We start from the raw sequence: 23,937 nt of genomic DNA on the forward strand, positions 1-23,937 counted from the left end.
AAGCCGAAAAAAGGGTGACAGATTCCCTTTAATCCTGTGATTTAAATAAAGCTGTGGCCATTTTGACAACCAAAATAGTGTGTTTTGTGTATTTATTGTAGTGTCTAGATTTACTGTAGTTATGGTTGTTTTAAAATGGAGTGGGGTCCATCCCATATCCAAAAGTCGTGATTTTAGCAGAAAAACATCTTATACAACAAAAGAGAAATGAAAGGTTTACGAAAACACCAAGAACAATGTCAAACAACGTGTTCAAAAGCAACCAAAAATATTGTCAAAATTATGTTTTTTATCAATGATTTGTTAAACAAAAATAAAACATTAAGACTTGAATAAAATCCAATGAGGTGCCAAACATAAAACATGCATAAGGCCACTAAGCCAGTTCACAAAGAAAGTAAAGCCATCCAGTTCAGTTCATAACATAAAAAAATGGTCTCCAAGATCATAAAAAGCAAAATGCAGGTACACGCAAAATGAAATGGCCATCAGTATTAAACTGTGGGCAAGAAAAAGAATGTATTCAAAGAAAGCAGAAACATTTAGTGAATGGGGATAATTACTGTATTTTTCGGACTATAAGACGCACTTTTTTCCCCAAAATTTTTTTGGGGAAAATGGGGGTGTGTCTTATAGGCCGGATGCACTTACCAGGAGACACATCCCATCTCGTCTCCCGAGATCTCATTCTGCGCATGCGCCGCCTCCAGCGGCCATTTTAATGGAGACCAGCTCATTACAGCAATAGAAGTGCAGGGGCTCCGGCCTTTCACAAAATGTCGGCGGAGCCCCAGCACCACCGAGAATCTACAAAAGTGTGCACAGCAGCCTGGGATGGATGTGTGGGGGCTTCAGGATTTCCAAAAATGCCGACGGAGCCCCCGCCCCACCGATCATCTGCGAAACTGCCACGTATCAGCCTGGGATGGATCTGTGGGGGTTTCACAAAATGGTGGAGCCCCTGCACCACCAAACCTACTGCACCAATGTTTTACCTCAAAGAAAAACATTTGTGATCCCGTGCTGTAATGTCTGTACATTTTTTTTTTCTAACTCCACTGCACAGGTGCAGAGGAGACGGAGAAAGTAATTTCTCCTTCTCTTCCACTGCTGCTGTCCTTGGGAATTGCACTGCACTCCAGAGACATCTCAGTGCAGTCCGATGCTTCACACGCACTCATAGACTTGTATAGACATCTTTCTCGCTGCCGCTCGCAGTATGCTGAGATCTTCTTCTCATCCGAATCGAGCTACAAACTAAAGGCATGGCCATAATGGCGCTATGAAGCTGATTAATATGATACCTGATGTAAAGGCTGAAGTTTTTGATAAAATGACATCTTGTGGGCTTTGGGGTGGTACGTAGGAGCAGGGTCTTCTTCTGATTCTCCACCCCACAAGCAGCCTCCTCTGCTTCTTGTACAGGTCACTGATTATTCAGTGACCTGCCTTCTTCTAAAAAATCCTGCGTCGCTGCCACCAATATTGTGTGGGTGGCGCATGCTTGGTGAAAAACTACTGAGCCGAAATCTCGATCTGTGCATTTGCTGCCTATGGCGACATTTTATCGAAGTCTTGCATACAGGATGCCGATACACTGCACACGCGCCACCCACACAATGATGGCACAGGCGCAGAATTTAATAAAGAAGGAATGTCACCAAGTAATCAGTGACCTGTACAAGACGCAGAAGAGGCTGGTGGGGGACGGAGAACCAGAAGACCCTGCACCCACATCCCACCCTGGAGTACACACTTTATAAGCCGAGTATTCAGCAGCCATGGAGCGGATCCCTTTACATCAGGTATCAGATTAATCAGCAGCACAGGCCATTATGGCCGTGCCTTGAGCTTATAGGGCTAAATCCTGCTGACAGGTTCTCCTGAATGGTAATGTGATTTCTACGCTCGTGTGAGCCCTTACCTAATGTAAAGGTGATGCTTCTCACTGTGGACAGAAGCTCTTCATCTCCATGCACACAATCTAGTACTTGCAGCCGTTCTTTCTGCATCAAAAACCACAGCAGGATGCATGTTGTGAAAAATATCAGCATTTTTGCCCATTCATTTGAATGTCTGAAAAACACTACAAAAATGCTGGAATAATGGATACGCTGCAGATTTAAAAAAAAAATAAAAAAATCTACCAAACAATTCAATGGTTCTGATCTGCAAGGACAAAAAAAGCAGCATGTGCTTGAGATTTAAGGGATCTCTTTCACTTTGCTGGTACTGTAGAACTCCGCATTTCTTCCACGGAAAAAGCACAGTGTGTGAACAAGCCCTTAGAGAATCTTTGAAGTATCGGCAACTATCGGTCTTCCGTGAGGCTGGTCATTTCTCATTAGCTCTACTGTGCTCACCTGATAGGCAGCAGATATACAGGAGCGCTCTCCTAGGTCAATACTGATATATAAATATGCAGCCCGATATCTAAGATTACTGATTCAGGGTAAACAGTTTCATCATGTGAACTTATTCACCCCGCTGTGGATCCATCCACCACACATACTGCACAGGATCAGAAATCATCTCATTGGCTGTAGGAGACCTCCAGGACCATGATCCTGAGGCGCGGACATTGTTAGTTCTCCCCAAGGCTGGAGTGTAGTGCATCAGCTCATGATGAGACTATTATCAGGGCCCTGGAAGCCGCTGGCCATCACCTGGGCCCCTTTAGGTACAATTACATTACTGCCCCGTGTGTCTGTGGTCCGGCCAGATATTACCTGTTCATGATCACTGAGACAATGTATTATTGTTATTTATGGACAGAACGCCATTTCAAATGGGAAGAAAAAAAAAGAGCAGCTATATTAAAAAAAAAAAAAGTATATATATATATAAAATAAATAAATAAAAGTCCACATTCAGTATTTTACCTCAGTATTTGTGAGACAAAACCAGGAGAGGAACAATCAGAGGAAAGTATAATAGAAACACGTCATCACTTCTGTATTTATCACCCACTCCTGGTTTTGGCTTACAAATACTGAGGTAAAATACTGACCAAAGACTGAACGTGTGAATGTGGCCATAAACAAAGCGCCTTGCTCCACTGTTCCTTCCCCGACTGTCCAGGGTGCTCCAGTGGTCCCCAATCCTTATCTACAAGGGGCAGCTCCTGAGCCAGCACCACCAGTGGTCGCAGAGCTCCCATGCTGGTGGTCTGTGCATCACCAGCTTCTCTTTTGGTTTCTGGCATTTATTTTTCTATTATTGTGAGGTCTGATAACACCTTACAACAAAGGAAATGGCACCAACTGACTACTATATAACTAATGTAACATCCTAAGACTCAGGCGAGTAGGAATCCTGTAGGGAGTCCAGCGGCCAGACAGTGTGTACGACCCCTTGGTGGAGGGTCTGACCCCCTCTGGACACTGGAGCTTTGTCCTCGTGCACACACCAGTAGAAGTTACTGCTTTCTGCCGAGCTCCTGCCTGTCAGGATGGGGTGACAGATCGCCTGGGGAAAGTCTGTGTGATCTGCTGCTCTACCCCGCATTCCTAGGCCAGGGCCCCCGGATCGGCCATAGATCCTCAATGCTGAGCAATCTATAGGAAGCAGATCCCTGCCATGGGACCCTGCAGTGGCCGGATCGCACGCTCGCCCTGCCATGCTGCCTCTTCCCTTCTATGGGCCGGATCCGTATATAGAAGGAGCTAATCTCGGCGGCAGATGAAGTTGCATCACATCGTGCTGTTACTTTGTACACGCCATCCTCCCCCTCCAGCCTCCGCCGCGTCCTCTTTGGGGAGACCCTATCTTAGCAGCCACGCTACTGTCTCCATGTCATACACTGATCTGCGCTGCAATCTGCCCGGGCAGCAAAGCCAGACACAAAGCACCCACCTTCCACGGTCTCCTCCACGTTCTCATCATCGCTGTCCATGGCTTCCCCTGCGATTGACAGACACCAAGTTATTCCGCGTGCGTGCGACTCCCTCTACGATGCCTGAGAACCCGTGAGCTCGGCCAGCAGCGCCCCCTACGGACACAGCGTGCACCGCACCTCTTAGTAGTGGAGCTCTTCTCTGCAGTATTGTGCCTGATCACCTGCACAAGAGATCGCTGCCTTCTCAGAAGCAGCAAGTGGCATCACCCAAACCAGGGACATCCCCCGAACCTGTGACAACACCCGAACCAGTGACATCCCCCAAACCTGTGGCATCCCCCAAACCAGTGACAACACCCGAACCAGTGACATCCCCCGAACCAGTGGCATCCCCCGAACCAGTGACAACACCCGAACCAGTGACATCCCCCGAACCAGTGGCATCTCCCGAACCAGTGGCATCCCCCGAACCAGTGACAACACCCGAACCAGTGACATCCCCCGAACCAGTGACATCCCCCAAACCTGTGGCATCCCCCGAACCAGTGACAACACCCGAACCAGTGACATCCCCCGAACCAGTGGCATCCCCCGAACCAGTGGCATCCCCCGAACCAGTGACAACACCCGAACCAGTGACATCCCCCGAACCAGTGGCATCCCCCGAACCAGTGGCATCCCCCGAACCAGGGACATCCCCCAAACCAGTGGCATCCCCCAAACCTGTGACAACCCCCAAACCAGTGACAACACCCGAACCAGTGACATCCCCCGAACCAGTGGCATCCCCCGAACCAGTGGCATCCCCCAAACCAGTGACAACACCCGAACCAGTGACATCCCCCGAACCAGTGACATCCCCCAAACCTGTGGCATCCCCCAAACCAGTGACAACACCCGAACCAGTGACATCCCCCGAACCAGTGGCATCCCCCGAACCAGTGACAACACCCGAACTAGTGACATCCCCCAAACCTGTGGCATCCCCCAAACCAGTGACAACACCCGAACCAGTGACATCCCCCGAACCAGTGGCATCCCCCGAACCAGTGGCATCCCCCAAACCAGTGACAACACCCGAACCAGTGACATCCCCCGAACCAGTGACATCCCCCAAACCTGTGGCATCCCCCAAACCAGTGACAACACCCGAACCAGTGACATCCCCCGAACCAGTGGCATCCCCCGAACCAGTGACAACACCCGAACCAGTGATATCCCCCGAACCAGTGGCATCCCCCGAACCAGTGGCATCCCCCGAACAAGGGACATCCCCCAAACCAGTGGCATCCCCCAAACCTGTGACAACCCCCAAACCAGTGACATCCCCCGAACCAGTGGTATCCCCCGAACCAGTGACAGCACCCAAACCAGTGACATCCCCCGAACCAGTGACATCCCCCGATCCAGTGACATCCCCCAAACCAGGGACATCCCCCAAACCAGTGGCATCCCCCAAACCTGTGACAACACCCAAACCAGTGACATCCCCCGAACCAGTGGCATCCCCCGAACCAGTGGCATTCACCAAACCAGGGACATCCCCCAAACCAGGGACATCCCCCCTGATCCAGTGACATCACCCGAACCAGGGACATCACCCGCACCAGGGACATCGCCCAAATCAGTGGCATCCCCCAAACCAGTGGCATCCCCCAAACCAGTGACAACACCCAAACCTGTGGCATCACCCAAACCAGGGACATCACCCGCACCAGGGACATCCCCCAAACCAGTGGCATCCACCAAACCAGGGGCATCCCCCAAACCAGGGACATCACCCACACCAGCGACATTCCCCAAAGCAGTGGCATCCCCCAAACCAGTGACATCCCCCAAACCAGTGGCATCCCCCGAACCAGTGACATCCCCAGAACCAGTGACATCCCCCGAACCAGGGACATCCACCAAACCAGTGGCATCCCCCAAACCAGTGGCATCCCCCAAACCAGTGGCATCCCCCAAACCTGTGACAACACCCAAACCTGTGACAACACCCAGACCAGTGGCATCCACCAAACCAGGGGCATCCCCCAAACCAGTGACAACACCCAAACCTGTGGCATCACGCGAACCAGTGACATCACCCAAACCAGTGCGAGCTATCATTTCTCAGAATAGGATGATTTATTCACAGATCCAGGAAGATGGAATCATTTATTTCTCATACACAGTTTTAATGACTTCTATTTTGTAGAATGTCGTCACCATGGTTGGTAATCGTGTTGGCCCTGGGGAATGTTCACTGGTGTCTTTTTTGCAGGTTTTTTTTTCTACACTAAAAGCCAGAGTGAACCCAGAAAAATACACCCGTTGTCTTGTTTTCATGTGGGTTTTTGTAGCGTTTTTACTCGTGTTTTTTATTTTAATAAGTGAAAAGCGCTGCAGAAACGCTAAAAGAATTGACTCTAAAGTATGGGCTCAAAATAGGTATGGAGCAATCCCCACATGTTTTTGGGGTTTGTGCTGTTTCTCCAAACAGAACATCTTGCAAAAGTGAGAAATCTGGGGTTAAAGCAAGATTTTAGGGGTAAATAATTTTTTTTTCATTCCACTGTGCATTAATTCCTGTGTAGCAGCTGAAGGGTTAAAATTATTCCTGACCACAGTTTTAAAGTATTTGAGGGGTCCGTCTTTATAAATGGCCTCACTTTTGGGGAGTTTCCAATATATAGGCCCCTCAAATTCCATGGGATGGCAGGCACCAAACCCTCCCACTCTTTAACACCTTCCCAACTAACTAAATGAAACACACCACATGGTGTGCAGATAAAAGGCTGCGGTATTTATTAATGGTTACTCAAATATGGGGCGGCACGATGGCTCAGTGGATAGCACTGCAGCCTTGCAGCGCTGGGGTTCTTGGCTCCTACCAAGGATAACATCTGCAAGGAGTTTGTATGTTCTCCCCGTGTTTGCATGGGCTTCTCCCGGGATCTCCGGTTTCCTCCCACATTCCAAAGACATACTGATAGGGAATTTAGATTGTGAGTCCCATTGGGAACAGTGATGATAATGTATGTAAAGCGCTGTGGAATTAATGGTGCTATATAAATGAGTAAAACAAATAAATATTAAATATATAAAACCAATAACCAACCATAAAAATTCATTACTCCAAAGCAACTTAAAACCATTCAATCTCCACCCAGCATAGCTGGGCGAGCACCCACACGCCAAGCAAGCTTGGCCTTCCAAAGCACCGCAGCCTCCTCAATCGAATTGGCCGGACCAGTATAAATATATCCATCCAACTTCTGAGAGATGCACACCATTGTTCCTAATCAAGCCTACCCCGAAACCCTCCAACTCCCTATGCCTATATGACACTCCTCCAAGCGAAAGCAAGAACTTTGCCATACTTCACTTAATCCGTTTGCACATTTTATCCATGAAATGCGACTCCTTGCTGAAACCAAATGAGGCGAGGAATTATCTCTAAGAAGCACAAAATGCAATGGGGAAATAAACTTCTAAAAATCAAAAAAGACCTCTGCATGGATCCCAGCAAAGAAAGCAATGGTACTCTGGCGACATCATAGCCCCCTCGAATGTAGAATCCAAACACTAGAAGCCTCCCAACCTAGCATGGGATCCTGGAGCACTTCCTCTAAACAAAACCATCGAAAACCTCTTACCCCGCACCAATACTATTGATATAAATCTGAATTCAGATCAAGATTAACACCATAACACCGACCTGCTGCTCGTCCATTGGCCGAAAAATAAATGAATGGCCAATAATCCAGACCACCAATCTCTTGGAACCTGAAAAACAAACAATTAAAAAGACAAGTTAGGTCAGATGTAAGAACTATAGCAATTAGAACCCCATCTCCCAATGCCCTTAATTATGTTTTCACTCAAGCCAAAATTGGATGCCTCCATCGTAGCCCCAAACCTGAGGGAATGCAACGTGATTTTAACTGATCCAAACCTAACATTAACAAACAATCCGTCAAAATCTTATAGTCATTGGTGATCTGTACAAATGAAGAAAGAATGAACCACAAGAAACCGGTCTGATAACCAGATACTGCTTAGGCCTCTTTCACACTTCAGTTTTTTTCCATCAGTCGCAATCTGTCGTTTTTTGAAAAAAAAAACGATCCAGCGACTGATGCCGCTGGATCCGTTTTTTTCTCATAGACTTGTATTAGCGACGGATTGCGATGGATGGCTGCACGTTTCATCCGTCGTTCCACGGATCCATCGGAAATTCTTTGTCCGTCAGCCAGACATGACGCACAGAGCAACGTTTTTTGTGTCCGCCGAAAAGTTGGACAGCGACAGATCCGTCCGTCGTCTGTTAGAATGGACGCCTATGGGCGATGGATTCCGTTTTTTTAACTAAGCATGCTCAGTTTAACTCTGGGCACTGGTGTCAGCTGATGGGACAACTGATCCCATCATCCGACACCTACTACCACTAATTGCAATGAGATCAGGAGCCGCGGATGGGAGTATTCATCTGCCGCTCCTGTGCTCAGTGGCGGATTATAATGAGGTCAATCTGGGCGGTAGCCCAGGGCCCAGTGGTGTGGGGGGCCCACCAGCCCAGGGAAAATTGTCCCATTATAATCCGCCACCATAGCGCCACGGCCCCCCCATGTACCGACCCCATCTTCGCCCTCCCAAACAGGTCCACTGGCCACCGCAGCGCCAGCCTCTCACTGATAAATCCCTGCTCTGTGCGCACAGGACCTGTGATGAGGTCACAGGAGGGGAGGAGTCAGGGTCACATGATCAGGGGATTCAGTCGGAGGCCCCTGATCATGTGACATCTGACTCCTCCCCTCCTGTGACCTCATCACAGGTCCTGTGCACTCAGCCTTCAATGTATTGTATGCGTGACTCTGCTGTGCTGGTTGTCATGGTGCTGGATGAGGGAAGTATGTGTGGGGTCAGGAGGGGTTTACAGGGTGGATGTAGCTGCATGTGTACGAGGTGTAGAGCGGCGCGTGTACGGAGCAGAGCCGTGTGTGTGCGAGGTGTACAGAGCGGAGCCGCGCACGTGCGAGGTGTACGGAGCGGAGCCACGCGTGTACGAGGTGTACGGAGCAGAGCTGCGTGTGTACTGAGCGGAGCCGCGTGTGTGTACAAGGTGTACAGAGCGAAGCCGCGTGTGTGTACGAGGTGTACAGAGCGAAGCCGCGTGTGTGTACGAGGTGTACAGAGCGAAGCCGCAGGTGTGTACGGAGTGGAGCCGCGTGTGTGTACAAGGTGTACAGAGCGAAGCCGCCTGTGTGTACGAGGTGTACAGAGCAAAGCCGCATGTGTGTATGGAGCGGAGCCGCGTGTGTGTACGAGGTGTATGGAGCAAAGCCGCGTGTGTGTACGAGGTGTACGGAGCGAAGCCGTGTGTGTGTACAGAGCAAAGCCGCGTGTGTGTACGAGGTGTACGGAATGGAGCCCTGTGTGTACAAAGTGTACAGAGCTGAGCCGTGTGTTTATGGAGCGGAGCTGCGTGTGTATGAGGTGAATGGAGCAAAGCTGCATGTGTACAAGGTTTACGGAGCAGAGCCATATGTGTACAAGGTGTACAGAGCGTGGCTGCGTGTGTATAAGGTGTACGGAGCAGAGCCGCATGTGTACGAGGTTTACGGAGTGGAGCCATGTGTGTACTGAGTGGAGCCGTATGTGTGCGAGATGTACAGAGCGGAGCCATGTGTGTACGAGGCATACAAAGCAGAACAGTGTGTATATGAGGTGTGTGGAGCCATGCGTGTACAAGGTGTATGATGGGCAACATTCATACCTCCCAACCGTCCCAGATTTTGACAGTCTGGCCCACTGCCCCAACCGGGAGCTTACTTTTCCCGCGGACACAGGAGTATATGGCGGAGCCCTGAGGAGCACTTGAAAACTTGCACGTGACGTTCCATCGGAAGTGACGTGCTGGAAGCTGACCGGAGGAGACTGTGACGGAACCATGGAGGCACTTCAGGGAATGCTTCAGATCAACACCATGTCCTCCTCCGACAGCGCGGACAGCGGGATCGCCTTGGACTCGGGGATGTCGGCCATGTGAGTGGATCATGATATGTCCTGCACCAGGAGGCTCAGGTGGGCACTACAATGTGATCCAGGCTTTCTTTCTCTGTTCTTTCTTTCACTCTCTGGTCTTTCTTTCCCCTCTTTCTTTCTCTCTCCCTCTCTGTTCTTTCTTTCTTTTACCTTTCTTTTTTTCTCTCTTTGTTCTTTCTTTCACCTCTTTCTTTCTCTCTTTTTTCCTTCTTTCCCCTCTTTCTTTTTCTATCCCTCTCTGTTCTTACTTTCTTTCTTTCTTTCCCCTTTCAATCTTTTCTCTCTCTGTACTTTCTTTCCCCTCTTTCTTTCTCTCTCCCTCTCTGTTATTTCTTTCTTTCCCCTCTTTCTTTTTTTCTCTCTCTGTTCTTTTTTTCTGTCCCCTCTTTCTCTCTGCTCTTTCTTCCTTTCTCTCTCTGTTTCTCTTTCTTTCTCTCTGTTCTTTCTTTTTCTCTTCTTTCTTTCTCTCTCTCTGTTTTCTTTTTTCTCTCTCTCTGTTCTTTCTTTTCCTCAGTACCAGTCAGTGTGCCCACAGTACCAGCCACTGTGCCCATAATGCCAGCCACTGTGCCCTCAATACCAGTCAGTGTGATTAGCAGTGCTAAATGGGTGTGGTTGGGGCATGGACATGGGTGTGACTAGTTGTGAAATGGGTGTGGTCGGGCAGCCAGTAACCAATCATCATAGTGGAAGTCAGAAACAAATTAGAACAGACTCCATAATATAAACATATTCCCAATCCCAGAATCAAGTGTACTGGGACGAGACAGGACCAGAACTAACATTCGGGACACCCATAGATATTAGAAGACCAAAAAAACAAGGTGTAGATCCCATATATATAAAAATACAATGCTTTATTGGAAAAGGTAATATAATATCACAAAATTGGTTACATAATACAGGGGAAGGGTAAGCAAAAGTACATGTCACACCAGGTCTGAATGAATATGTGAAGAGGTGGGGAAACGGCAACTACTACACATAAGTTACAAAAAGTCACATATGAAGTGAGGCCAAGGTTTGTGTTAAAATAACAGATAAAGAGTAAAATCACAAAAGACCAATACCCAAGGTTTAGTATAGGAAAACCTTATGGCTAAAAAAGCCAATAGGAACAAGTAATCTCCCCATAAAAAACAAAAAATAGCCACAAAATATAGGTATCGCCACTCTTACCCATAGTACCTCTACTCAGAATCCCAGGACACGCAGCCCCAACGCGCGTTTCGCGTTGGCTTCCTCGGGGGGCTGTGTCCAATGTGTGTCCATACTGCTTTATATACATTACATAATAAGACGTCCCCATGTGACTCAATTAGCGGCACATGTCATGCTGCCACGACCCGGAAGTTGCGACGCTCTCGGCGCTCCATGATGAGGCAGGTCAGGGGAAAACTCCCCGCTGATGTCAGAGGCCTGCATACATCATTCAATGAGCGCCCGACGCGATGCTCCGGCGCCACGGCCTCAAAGACATGCGCACTCGTCACTTCCGGTACCGGAAATAACCAGACCGCCATTTTGGATATGGGAAAAGACGCCAATAATATAAAATTTTATACATACCAAGATACAAAACGAGAAGGGCGTAAATAGCGTGGACCATGGTATATAGTGTGAAAAATGTATACACTGTGAAGATATATATATAATATACATAATAGCACAATAGTGAAATATAAAATGTATGGAGACATAATACATTAAGTGAAAAAAACACCTAAATAGTGATAGATACAATATATTATATAAAGTGACAAAAAACTGATAATAATATAATTGTGACATGAGACAAGGTCCACTGTTCAGTCCTTCAGTTCAATCATAAGATGATTCCAGCAGAAATCTTAATGTGCAATATCTAAAAAGCAGAAAAATACTAAAAAGAAAAAAAGAAAGAATATTACAATAAAATAAGACACACAAAGAATTAAAATAAATTTAAAACCAAGAAACAACGCCAGAGGTTTACAGAAAAGGAACAAAACTAAGTTGCTCATTCAAACCAGCTGGCGTCATTGTATCGAGGGTTGAGATCCATTGGCATTCCCTACGTGCCAATGCCCGCTTAACATCACCACCTCTAGTTCCTAGATGAATACGATCTATCCCACAAACCCTTAAATCCTTTAGGTTACAGTTATGTTTTACCCTAAAGTGACGTGGGATAGTTTTTAAACTGCTCACATCATCTACTTCACGTCCTGCCAAAATATCCCTCACGTGTTCTCTTGTTCTTACACGTAGTTCCCTTGAGGTAAGACCTATATAAATAAGTTCACAGGTACATCGGGCATAATAAATCACATTTGTCGTCCTGCACGTGATATGTTGCCTAATTTGAAATTCCCTCTGACCATTAGATGACAAAAAGCTGCTTGCCCTCACGTGATTTTTACAGGCCAGGCAGTCACCACATGGGAAAAAGCCCATCCTTTGTCCTCCAAAAGAAAACATAGGCTTCACATTTCCCACATAGTGGCTCCTGCAAAGAATATCCTTAAGATTTTTACTGCGACGAGCAGTCATAAGTGGACCTTTACACAGATGCTTAGAATAGGGTCCGTCAGGAGTATGGACCAATGTACAGTGGGATGTAATGCGGACCATTATGAGACGACATTGGTCCATACTCCTGACGGACCCTATTCTGTCTAAACATAGGCTTCACATTTCCAACATAGTGGCTCCTGCAAAGAATATCCTTAAGATTTTTACTGCGACGAGCAGTCATAAGTGAACCTTTAGACAGATGCTTAGACAGAATAGGGTCCGTCAGGAGTATGGACCAATGTCTTCTCATAATGGTATAATGGTCCGCATTACATCCCACTGTACATTGGTCCATACTCCTGATGGACCCTATTCTAAGCATCTGTCTAAAGGTCCACTTATGACTGCTCGTCGCAGTAAAAATCTTGAGGATATTCTTTGCAGGAGCCACTATGTGGGAAATGTGAAGCCTATGTTTTCTTTTGGAGGACAAAGGATGGGCTTTTTCCCATGTGGTGACTGCCTGGCCTGTAAAAATCACGTGAGGGCAAGCAGCTTTTTGTCATCTAATGGTCAGAGCGAATTTCAAATTAGGCAACATATCACGTGCAGGACGACAAATGTGATTTATTATGCCCGATGTACCTGTGAACTTATTTATATAGGTCTTACCTCAAGGGAACTACGTGTAAGAACAAGAGAACACGTGAGGGATATTTTGGCAGGACGTGAAGTAGATGACGTGAGCAGTTTAAAAACTATCCCACGTCACTTTAGGGTAAAACATAACTGTAACCTAAAGGATTTAAGGGTTTGTGGGATAGATCGTATTCATCTAGGAACTAGAGGTGGTGATGTTAAGCGGGCATTGGCACGTAGGGAATGCCAATGGATCTCAACCCTCGATACAATGACGCCAGCTGGTTTGAATGAGCAACTTAGTTTTGTTCCTTTTCTGTAAACCTCTGGCGTTGTTTCTTGGTTTTAAATTTATTTTAATTCTTTGTGTGTCTTATTTTATTGTAATATTCTTTCTTTTTTTCTTTTTAGTATTTTTCTGCTTTTTAGATATTGCACATTAAGATTTCTGCTGGAATCATCTTATGATTGAACTGAAGGACTGAACAGTGGACCTTGTCTCATGTCACAATTATATTATTATCAGTTTTTTGTCACTTTATATAATATATTGTATCTATCACTATTTAGGTGTTTTTTTCACTTAATGTATTATGTCTCCATACATTTTATATTTCACTATTGTGCTATTATGTATATTATATATATATCTTCACAGTGTATACATTTTTCACACTATATACCATGGTCCACGCTATTTACGCCCTTCTCGTTTTGTATCTTGGTATGTATAAAATTTTATATTATTGGCGTCTTTTCCCATATCCAAAATGGCGGTCTGGTTATTTCCGGTACCGGAAGTGACGAGTGCGCATGTCTTTGAGGCCGTGGCCCGGAGCATCGCGTCGGGCGCTCATTGAATGATATATGCGGGCCTCTGACGTCAGCGGGGAGTTTTCCCCTGACCTGCCTCATCATGGAGCGCCGAGCGCGTCGCAACTTCCGGGTCGCGGCAGCATGACATGCGCCGCTAATTGAGTCACATGGGGATGCCTTATTATGTAATGTATATAAAGCAGTATGGACACACATTGGACACAGCCCCCCGAGGAAGCCAAAGCGAAACGCGCGTTGGGGCTGCGTGTCCTGGGATTCTGAGTAGAGGTTCTATGGGTAAGAGTGGCGATACCTATATTTTGTGGCTATTTTTTGTGTTTTATGGGGAGATTACTTGTTCCTATTGGCTTTTTTAGTCATAAGGTTTTCCTATACTAAACCTTGGGTATTGGTCTTTTGTGACTTCACTCTTTATCTGTTATTTTAACACAAACCTTGGCCTCACTTCATATGTGACTTTTTGTAACCTATGTGTAGTAGTTGCCGTTCCCCCACCTCTTCACATAATCATTCAGACCTGGTGTGACATGTACTTTTGCTTACCCTTTCCCTGTTTTATGTAACCAATTTTGTGATATTATATTACCTTTTCCAATAAAGCATTGTATTTTTATATATATGGGATCTACACCTTGTTTTTTTGGTCTTCTCTTATCATAGTGGAAGTCGTCTGTATCCATCAACTTTGTTATATGTGGGCAGTGGGCACCTCTTGTAAGTTGGGCACGAGATGGCGGGTCTTGTCACCTCTGCCTCACACATAAGTTACTATGATGTTTACTTTATTCCTGCCACATTTCTTTCTTGGCCTACTGAGAGAAATGTTTTGACCAGTTGAAAGTTATACAACCTGAGGATTGTGCATGTGTGCTCTGCCCGCATATAGTAATATGTGTGTGTGTGTATATATATATATATATATACATATATATATTTACTTATTCCGATCCCTATATAAACCCTGCCCCTCCGACCACCGTCCACTTTCCCATGCTCCTGTTCCAATCCTGGGGTCTTTTTTGTCCCCCCTTGGTCCTCCACATGCTGAACATCTGGGACATGACTAACATTGCGCAATGTGTGCTTGTTCGTCGCCAGATGCTGCGTCGTGTCCAGTGTGTGAGGAGACGGCGACTTGTCTGTGGCGTTAACCCCTCTGCTGCCATGTTGGGCACAGCCTGTGACGAGGAATGTCTCTTCCTGTGTATCGGGACACAGGCTGCACATCGGAGGCTGCTTCTCTATCTGGGGAAGTTCATGAAGCAGAAGCCTCTGTGTGACTCATGTGAACTAACCTGTCTGACAGGTCATGGGTCCAGGTCAGCAGGTGATTGCAGACTATTAGCTGGTTTCGATGTTAGGTACAAGTGAGTCAGGACTAGATGTTGGGTGGAAGCCTTCCAGTATTTGTAAGGCCTCATACACACACTGAGTATTTGGTGAGTTTTTACCTCAGTATTTATAAGGCCTCGTACATACGCTGAGTATTTGGTGAGGTTTTTACCTCAGTATTTATAAGGCTCGTGCACACGCTGAGTATTTGATGATCTTTTTCCTCAGTGTTTATAAGGCCTCGTGCACACTCTGAGTATTTGGTGAGTTTTTCTCTCAGCATTTGTAAGGCCCCATGGACACGCTGAGTATTTGGTGTTTTTTACCTCAGTATTTGTGAGGCCTCGTGCTCACTTTGCGTATTTGCTGAGTTTTTTACCTCAGTATTTAACCCCGTCCCGCCCCTTGATGCACCGTATGCATCATGAAAACAAGTGACTTCCCGACCCCGTCACATGAACGGGGGGCCCACAGAGTCTGAACAGCCCGGGGCCCTGGCTACCCTTAATCCACCCCTGCCTGCGCTGAATATAAATAAATAATAATAATAAAAAACAGCGTGGGTCTCCCCCTATTTTTGATAACCAGCCAGACGAAGCTCAAAGCTGGGGGCTGCAACCCTCAGCTGTCAGCTTCAGCAAGGCTAGTTATCAAGAATAGAGGGTTTCCCACGCTTTTTTTTAAATCATTGAAATAAATAATTTAAAAAAATGGCATGAGATCCCCCCATTTTTGACAACCAGCCTTGCTAAAGCAGACAGCTGGGGGCTGGTATTCTCAGGCTGGTAAGTGGCCATTGATCTTGCCCCCCCCAGCATAAAAATAGCAGCCCACAGCTGCCCAGAAAAGGCCCATCTATTAGATGCGCCAATTTGGGCACTTTGCCCGGCTTTTCACACTTGCCCTGTAGAAGTAGTAAGTGGGGTAAGGGTAATAAGGGGTTAATATCACCTTGCTATTGTAAGGTGACATTAAGCCCGGGTTAGTAATGGAGAGGTGTCAATAAGACACCTATCCTTTACTAATCCTAGAGTTATTCAAGGGTTAGGTAAACACACATGATAAGAATAAAGTCTTTTAATGAAATAAATAAACACACAGGTTTTCCATCTTTATTGTTCTCCTAATCCAATCGAAGCCCTTGATCTCCTGAAAGAAATAAAAAATAAAAAAGCAACACTATACGCATACCTGTCTGGCGAACAGTCAAGTCCCACGTCGGACTCCATATCTGGGGGGTAAATACTTTACAACCGGGAGCGGTGCTAATGCGACCACCCCGGCTGTAAAGCACTGAGGAATGAGATGCTGGGAGCGGAGGTTCAGTGACTAGCGCTGATGTCACTGAAGCTCCGCCCCCTCACAGCCTGACCTGGAGTTAACTCTGAAGCATGGGAAAATCCAAAGGAAGAGGTTACCGCAGGTAATGTATCTATTCTTTCTATCTATCCATCAATCTATCTATCTCTCTGTCTGTCTATCTATTCTTTCTATCTATCTATTCTTTCGACAAATCCGTCAAAAATCGGAAGAAACCTATGAAAAAACGGATGCAACGGATCCGGATCCGTCGAAAAAATGGATCCGTCGCGTCGGTTTTTCACAATCTGCGACAGATCCGTCACACAGACGGATTGCGACTGACGCCAAAAAACTGATGTGTGAAAGAGGCCTTAGTCAGAACTTGCTTAACAGTCTCTTTATCAGTGTCCTGCCAGGATTTGACTTCTCCTTGAGCCGCACCAGTTAACTGTTCAATGAGAATGTTTACTTTTTGGCTTTCAGACAGGGGGTACACTTCAAAGAAACTACACAGTCTCTCCTTGAAATCGCTCAGGGTATGTGACTCCCCTGAGTATTGCAGTAGTCAGGCCGTTCCCGGTATATATGGCATTGATAGTGGCAATATAGGGACTGCAGTGGCAGTTGCCAGATCTTGCTGCGCTCTGGGGGCTGTGGCTGCGCCGGCCGCTGGATTCTGCTATGCTATGGGGCTGCAGCTGCACCTGCCTCTGAATCTTGCTGCACTATGGGGGCTGCGGCTGCGCCCGCCGCTAGATCTCCATCTGCGTTGGACATTTTCTTCCCCCCAGTGAATCTTAGCCAGGCTCTGAGTTTCCATTGGCTTACCAGGCTGTTCCTCTGTCGGCGGGATGAGCTGTGCGCGCCGGGGTCCCAGTCCTCAGTTCCCTGCTCTCTGCCAGCTGATGTCTGAGAGCGCGCAGCACTTCTCTTTTTGCGCTCTCTCAGGCTCCGCCCACAACGGCACGTCCCTTCTGCTTCCCGTGCGCCATGTGGCGCTGTAATGACAGTGATCACACGGTTCAAAACACAGTACCCAGCAATACCGGGTTACGGATCCTGTTCGTGACGGCAAGTTGGATCGCCCGCCAGGGCAGTGGGGACACTCGGTACCGGGCCGGTTCTTAAAGGGGATGTGTCACAGCAGCAGTGACCTGGTCAGTGGCCCTGGGCATCCAATAAAAGGGAAATATTTACAAGGGATGATAAAGTTTATAATAAAGTGTTTGTGACGCCACCTGTGGTTTCTGGTCAGAGATGACCAGCGCTGCAGGGAGATCCTCTGAGACTGATGGTAATGCAGCAGAGTTGGTACAGCTCTCCACAGGCAGAGCTTTGTCCCAGGGCATTTGTGATAGAAATGATGTTGTGTTTGATGATGATGATGATGATAGATGTAGCAGAGTTGGATAAGTGATGCAGGCATAATTAGAGGACACAACAGAGTGCAGTTTCCTTTACCTTTTCCTGAGCTGTGCAGGTACAGTCCAGGGCTCAAGTTACAGATGGTTCTGGAGTCAGTCAGCCTGAAAGCAATTTGGGAATCTCCTTATTCAGGTCAGTTGTGAGGCCTCCTTTCTAGCGCTATTCTCTGAGGTACTTGCTACTGTGAATTCTATTCAAGTTCCTCTCTCTATCTGCTACTTAGGTAGAACTCCACTCGCATGACAGGCAACTGTAGCCTGCTTCAGGGATCGCTCCTATCTGGCACTTCCGGCTCACACATGCTGCTGTGTCATCGAGTATCAATTGGGACAAAGGATCTGTGGTCTTCTGTCCTCCGGATTCTACTGCTGGGGCTTTAGTACCCACACAGCCTCGGACTCCGGGGTCCGGTCTCTGGCGCTCAAGCCTGGGGGTGAGCTCAACTATAGCTCCTGTTCCCAGCTTCTCTCCACATGTCCTGTCTCAACCCTGTTCAGGCTATACTATAACTACTAACTTCCTGCTTCTGTCCAGAGAGCAGCTCCCCAGAAGTCGGGTTTAGAGCTCCCTCTGCTGGCCTGGAGCAGGAACTGCATTGTATGCTGGAACTACCTGATAAGGGTAAACCCTTCCTTGCTTCCAGGCATGACATCACTCCCCCCTGGAAGGAGGCAAGGCCATTGTGGCAACTGAACTCCTGGGGTGCCACAAACACAGTTTCCCTTAATGACGCCATCTCCTTTCTTTCTCCCTGACGTTGATGGCTCCCACCTCCATAGGTTCAGACGGTGGCATAACAACATGAGTAGCAGGAAGCAAATGAACCTCTCGCTGCACTACACCTGTCTCCCGCAGCCTCCGATCCATACGAATAGCCTGAGTCATGGCCTCCTCCAAGGAGCTGGGTGGTGGATGGAGTGCCAGAGCGTCCTTCAGGTGATCCGACAGTTCCCTCCTGAACTGACACCTTAGTGCAGAGTCGTTCCAGGACACTTCAGTGGACCATCATCAGAACTCGAAGCAATACCATTCGGCCGATAGCTCACCCTGAAAGAGACCCATTATAGTGTCCTCTGCCACTATGACCCAGTCAGGTTCGTCAAAAATAAGTCCTAAGGCTTCAAAGAGTCTATGAACAGACATACGTTCAGAGGCAGTAGCAGGTAAAGAGAAAGCACACATTTGAGGTCCCTCGGAAGTAAGGAAATAATTATCCCCACCCGCTGACTCTCATTTCCAGAGGATTGGGGTCTAAGAGAAAACAGCAACTTACAAATCTCCCTGAACGTACGGAACTTCTCCTGTTCTCTGGAGAAGGTATCTGGGAGCCTGACCGTAGGTTCAGGAGAGTGCAGCAAAACATCAACTGTGTCAGAGTGCTTACAGACAGATTGGGAAATAGTTCCCCGAAGAGATTTAACCGTCTCAGAAAGCTCCCTCTGCGGTTGGTTATGAGACGTGGCCAGAGCCCAATGTTCCACAGACAAAACCTGCATCATCTGCATCAAACTAGACATCTGATCCACCAAGGTACGGAGCGGATCCATAGAAAGAGGAGCAGAGAGAAAAAAACTGTTTGGTCAGTTATATTGTCACGCCGCTGCTATGCAGGTAAATGCAAGCTCCACTAGATGGCAATAGAGTGGAGGGAGGACTGTACACAGCAAGGCCAGACCTACAATGCAGTGGCAAAGCCACCACTAGGTGGCAGCAGAATAGCCAAACAAGCCAGGTCGATATAAGACTGTAGCACAGTACAAAAAGAATAAGCAAACACAGCGTCAAAAACAAGCCAAATGAGTCAGTATCGGTCAGGAGCAGATATGCCAAAGACAAGAGATAAAACAACAAGTCAGGGTCCAAGCCAAGTCAAAACCAGGAAGTCAATACACAAAAGGAAACCACTGTCGGGAAGGGAAGAGGGGATAAACAGACACAGGTTCAGTAAACAAGCAGCAGGACAAATCAGGAAAAACGGGGTCAGCTACACACGCCGTAGGCAGAAACTATTACTGACATGGTCTGCAGGATGCAGCGGAGATAAATAGCAAACCTGAGACCAGACTGAGGCTGAGGAAGTTAACCCCTCGCATGACCAGACCGGAAAAAGGGGAAGTGTTGTGAGTTCATTTTTCCCTTCACCATTGAGGTCTGATGAACTCCCTCCTCTGGTGAAGGAAGGTTGTGAGGCTGATTATCAAACACCTGGGCAGCTAGATGATGACTGGGTGGCTGGAATTGAGGACTGGATATAAGGCTGCCGATGCCCTTCTTCCTGGCTGGTGATTTTCCTGCTGATTCTTGGAGACCAGTCTGATTCCTGCATCTCAAAGCTAAGTTTTTCTGCTCTGCTTTGTACTCTTCAGTTTTGTTTTTGTTTTGCCTTGTTTTTTGGGAGTTCTGCCATCCCCGGCCGGGGGTGAGCTGAATTCCAATTTTGTCTCTGATCTGTTGATCTTTTGCTCTGTCTTCAGAATATACCTGAGTGCTGATATAGTCTTTTGAAGCCTAGCGACTTCAGGGCCTGTTTTTCCTATCAGTCAGTTGGCTCATTTTGATAGGGTTTTTGCGGATGGCAGACAGCAGCTTTCCTATCCTGTCCTATGTAGTTAGCTTGGGCCCCATCATTTGCTCAACCTATCTTTCTATCTGTGTTAGTGTTTTCATCTTGCTTCACCGTCATTATATGTTGGGGGCTGCCTATTGCTTTGGGGTCTGCTCTGGGGCAGTTTAGTTTTTCCCCTTTCTGTCTTTAGGCTATCTAGTTCTCCGGCTGTGATCGAGGGGTCTAGGGCACCATAGGAACCCCCCACGGCTACTGCTAGTTGTTGTGGATAGGTCCAGGGGTCTGCAATCCGATAGCTGCCAACCTCTCTGGTTTTTCTGGACTTAGCTGGTATTTTGTTTTTTCCTCCTTCGGTGACTCATCATAACAGAATCACCAGCCATACCGCAGATCCTAGGGTACTCAATAGCAGGAGAGAATTGTAAAAAAAAGAAAAAGTGTCATAATTTTTTTTTTTTTGTGTGCATATTTTTTCCTCTATATCTCCGAGGCCGTAGGGGGAATTTTTCTCTCAATGGAGATGAAGCAATTGTCTGATCGTGTGGAGCAGCTCGCTGCTGAAGTGCGGGGAATTTCCGCCTATCTTGCTCATTCACATGCGGCTGAACCAAAGATTCCCACTCCTGATGTGTTTTTTGGGGATCGGTCTAAATTCTTGAATTTCAAGAATAATTGTAAATTATTTTTTGCCTTGAAGCCTAACTCGTCGGGGAACTCCGCGCAGCAGGTTAAAATTGTCATCTCTTTGCTGCGCGGCGATCCCCAGGATTGGGCGTTTTCTTTGAAACCTGATGATCCTATTCTGAATAATGTGAACGCATTTTTTCAAGCCTTGGGGTTGTTGTATGATGAACCTAATGCTATTGATCAGGCTGAAAAGACCCTGTTGGTATTAAGCCAGGGTCGGGATTCGGCAGAGTTGTACTGTCAAAAATTCCGAAAGTGGGTGGTCCTTACTACCTGGAATGATGGTGCCTTGGCAGCCCTCTTTCGGAAGGGTTTGTCAGAAACTGTAAAAGATACTATGGTGGGATTTCCTGTTCCCTCTGGTCTTGACGATTCTATGTCACTAGCCATTCAGGTGGATCGGCGTTTACGTGAACGCAAAACTACACGAGAGATGTTGCCACCTGTTGAACAAATGTCTAAACCTATGCAATGTGATAGAGTTTTGTCTAGGGCGCAACGTCAGGAGTTCAGAAGGCGTAATAAGCTGTGTTTTTTTTGTGGAGATGCCTCGCATATTATTTCTGTCTGCCCTAAACGAGAGAAACGTTGTGCACACACGTTTTCTGTGGGTGGTGTTCAACCTAAGTTTCTTCTGGCAATTACTCTGATCTGCTCCCTGCCCACATTTTCCGCCAAGGCTTTTGTGGATTCAGGAGCAGCTCTTAACCTGATGGACTTGGATTTTGCTAAACGTTGTGGATTTCCTATGACACCTCTGCGGACGCCTATCCCTTTGAGGGGTATTGATGCTTCTCCTTTGGCGAAGAATAAACCTCAGTTTTGGACCCAGGTGGTAATGCGGATCGCCCCAGACCATCAAGAAAATTGCAGATTTTTGGTGTTGCATAATTTGCATGATACCATTGTTCTGGGGTTTCCCTGGTTGCAAATCCATAATCCAGTTCTGGATTGGAAATCTTTGTCTGTGGTGAGTTGGGGTTGTCGGTGTGCCCTTAGTGATGCTCCTGTTTTCTCCACCTCTCCCCAGTCGCATGATGTTCCTGACTATTTGGCTGACTTTTATGATGTATTTAGTGAGAATGAGTCTGCGTCTTTGCCTCCTCATAGGAGTTATGACTGTGCTATTGAGCTGAACCCGGGGTGTAAATTCCCCAAGGGTCGGCTTTTCAATTTATCTGTACCCGAGCACGAGGCTATGCGATCCTATATTAAGGAGGCATTGGAGAAGGGTCATATTAGACCATCCTCTTCACCCTTAGGTGCTGTTTTTTTTTTCGTGGCTAAAAAGGATGGTTCATTAAGGCCTTGTATTGACTATCGTGCCCTCAACAAAATTACTGTTAAATATCAGTATCCGTTACCCCTGATTTCTGATCTATTCTCCAGAGTTAAAGGTGCTTGCTGGTTTACCAAGCTTGACCTCAGGGGGGCGTATAATCTTATTCGCAATAGGCATGGGGATGAATGGAAGACGGCGTTTAATACTCCGGAGGGACATTTTGAGTACGTGGTGATGCCTTTTGGGCTCACTAATGCCCCTTCTGTCTTCCAGTGCTTCATGAACGATATATTCCGAGACTTTGTGGATACATTTTTGATTATCTATCTGGATGATATTTTGATCTTCTCCAAGAATTGGGACACTCATGTGGAACATGTTCGGACTGTGTTCCGGATTTTGAGGGAGAATTCCCTGTATGTCAAGGGATCGAAATGCCTTTTTGGGGTACAGAGGATTTCATTTTTGGGATTTATTTTGTCTCCGTCAACTATTGAAATGGACCCGGCCAAGGTACAGGCCATTTATGATTGGGCTCAGCCCACTTCTTTGAAGGCCCTCCAGAAGTTTTTGCGTTTTGCTAATTTTTATCGGAAATTTATAGCTAATTTTTCTGGTATTGCCAAGCCATTGACGGATTTGACTAGGAAGGGTGCTGATGTGCTGAATTGGTCTCCGGAGGCTGCTTCTTCCTTTCAGGAGCTGAAGCGTAGATTCACTTCTGCTCCGGTTTTGCGGCAACCTGATGTCTCACTCCCGTTTCAGGTGGAGGTGGACGCTTCTGAGATTGGTGCAGGAGCGGTGTTGTCCCAAAAAGATCCTGTGACATCTAAAATGAATCCTTGTGCTTTCTTTTCCCGAAAGTTCTCCCCATCCGAACGTAACTATGATGTGGGGAATCGGGAACTGTTGGCCATGAAATGGGCATTTGAGGAGTGGAGACATTGGTTGGAGGGAGCCAAACACCAAGTCGTGGTCCTTACTGACCACAAGAATTTGATTTACCTGGAGTCGGCCAAGCGCTTGAATCCTAGACAGGCTAGGTGGGCCTTGTTTTTCACACGTTTTGATTTTGTGGTCTCTTTTCTTCCGGACACTAAGAATGTCAAGGCAGACGCCCTCTCTAGGAGTTTCCTTGCTGATTCTCCTGTTGTGACGAAGCCTGCTACCATCTTAGGCGAGGGGGTAGTTCTTTCTGCCATCTTGCCCGATTTGAGACGTGCTCTGGAAGAGTTTCAGGAGGACAAACCTGAGCGTTGTCCCAGTGGAAAGTTGTATGTTCCTGACCAGTGGAGGAAGAGAGTGATGTCTGAAGTTCATTGCTCTGCATTGGCTGGTCATCCAGGTATTTTTGGTACTAGAGATCTGGTGAGTCGGTCGTTTTGGTGGCCCGCCTTGTCTCATGATGTCAGGAATTTTGTGCAGTCCTGTGGGACTTGCTCCCGGTCTAAACCTTGTTCTCGCTCTACTGGCTTGTTGATGCCTTTGCCGGTGCCCAGGAGGCCA

General features: G+C 47.0%; 1 protein-coding gene across 4 annotated transcripts in view; it reads right to left on the reverse strand.

Moving 5' to 3' along the window:
* Window positions 1-7,568, reverse strand: part of SETD7 (SET domain containing 7, histone lysine methyltransferase) — a 69,528-nt gene extending 61,960 nt beyond the window's left edge. The window contains exon 1 of one of the 4 annotated variants that reach the window (XM_073572126.1): window positions 7,539-7,568. In XM_073572126.1, the coding sequence (XP_073428227.1) occupies window positions 7,539-7,553 (15 nt within the window). In that variant the 5' untranslated portion in view covers window positions 7,554-7,568. Of the gene's footprint in view, window positions 1-1,924; window positions 2,067-3,855; window positions 4,145-7,538 lie in introns of those variants that run through there. The other 3 variants (XM_073572125.1, XM_073572124.1, XM_073572122.1) reach the window with 3 other exon arrangements.
* Window positions 7,569-23,937: the final 16,369 nt, after the last annotated feature.

This window comes from Dendrobates tinctorius, unplaced genomic scaffold, assembly GCF_039654945.1.
Source record: "Dendrobates tinctorius isolate UK_male_01 unplaced genomic scaffold, ASM3965494v1 ptg000030l, whole genome shotgun sequence".
Lineage (NCBI taxonomy): Eukaryota > Metazoa > Chordata > Amphibia > Anura > Dendrobatidae > Dendrobates > Dendrobates tinctorius.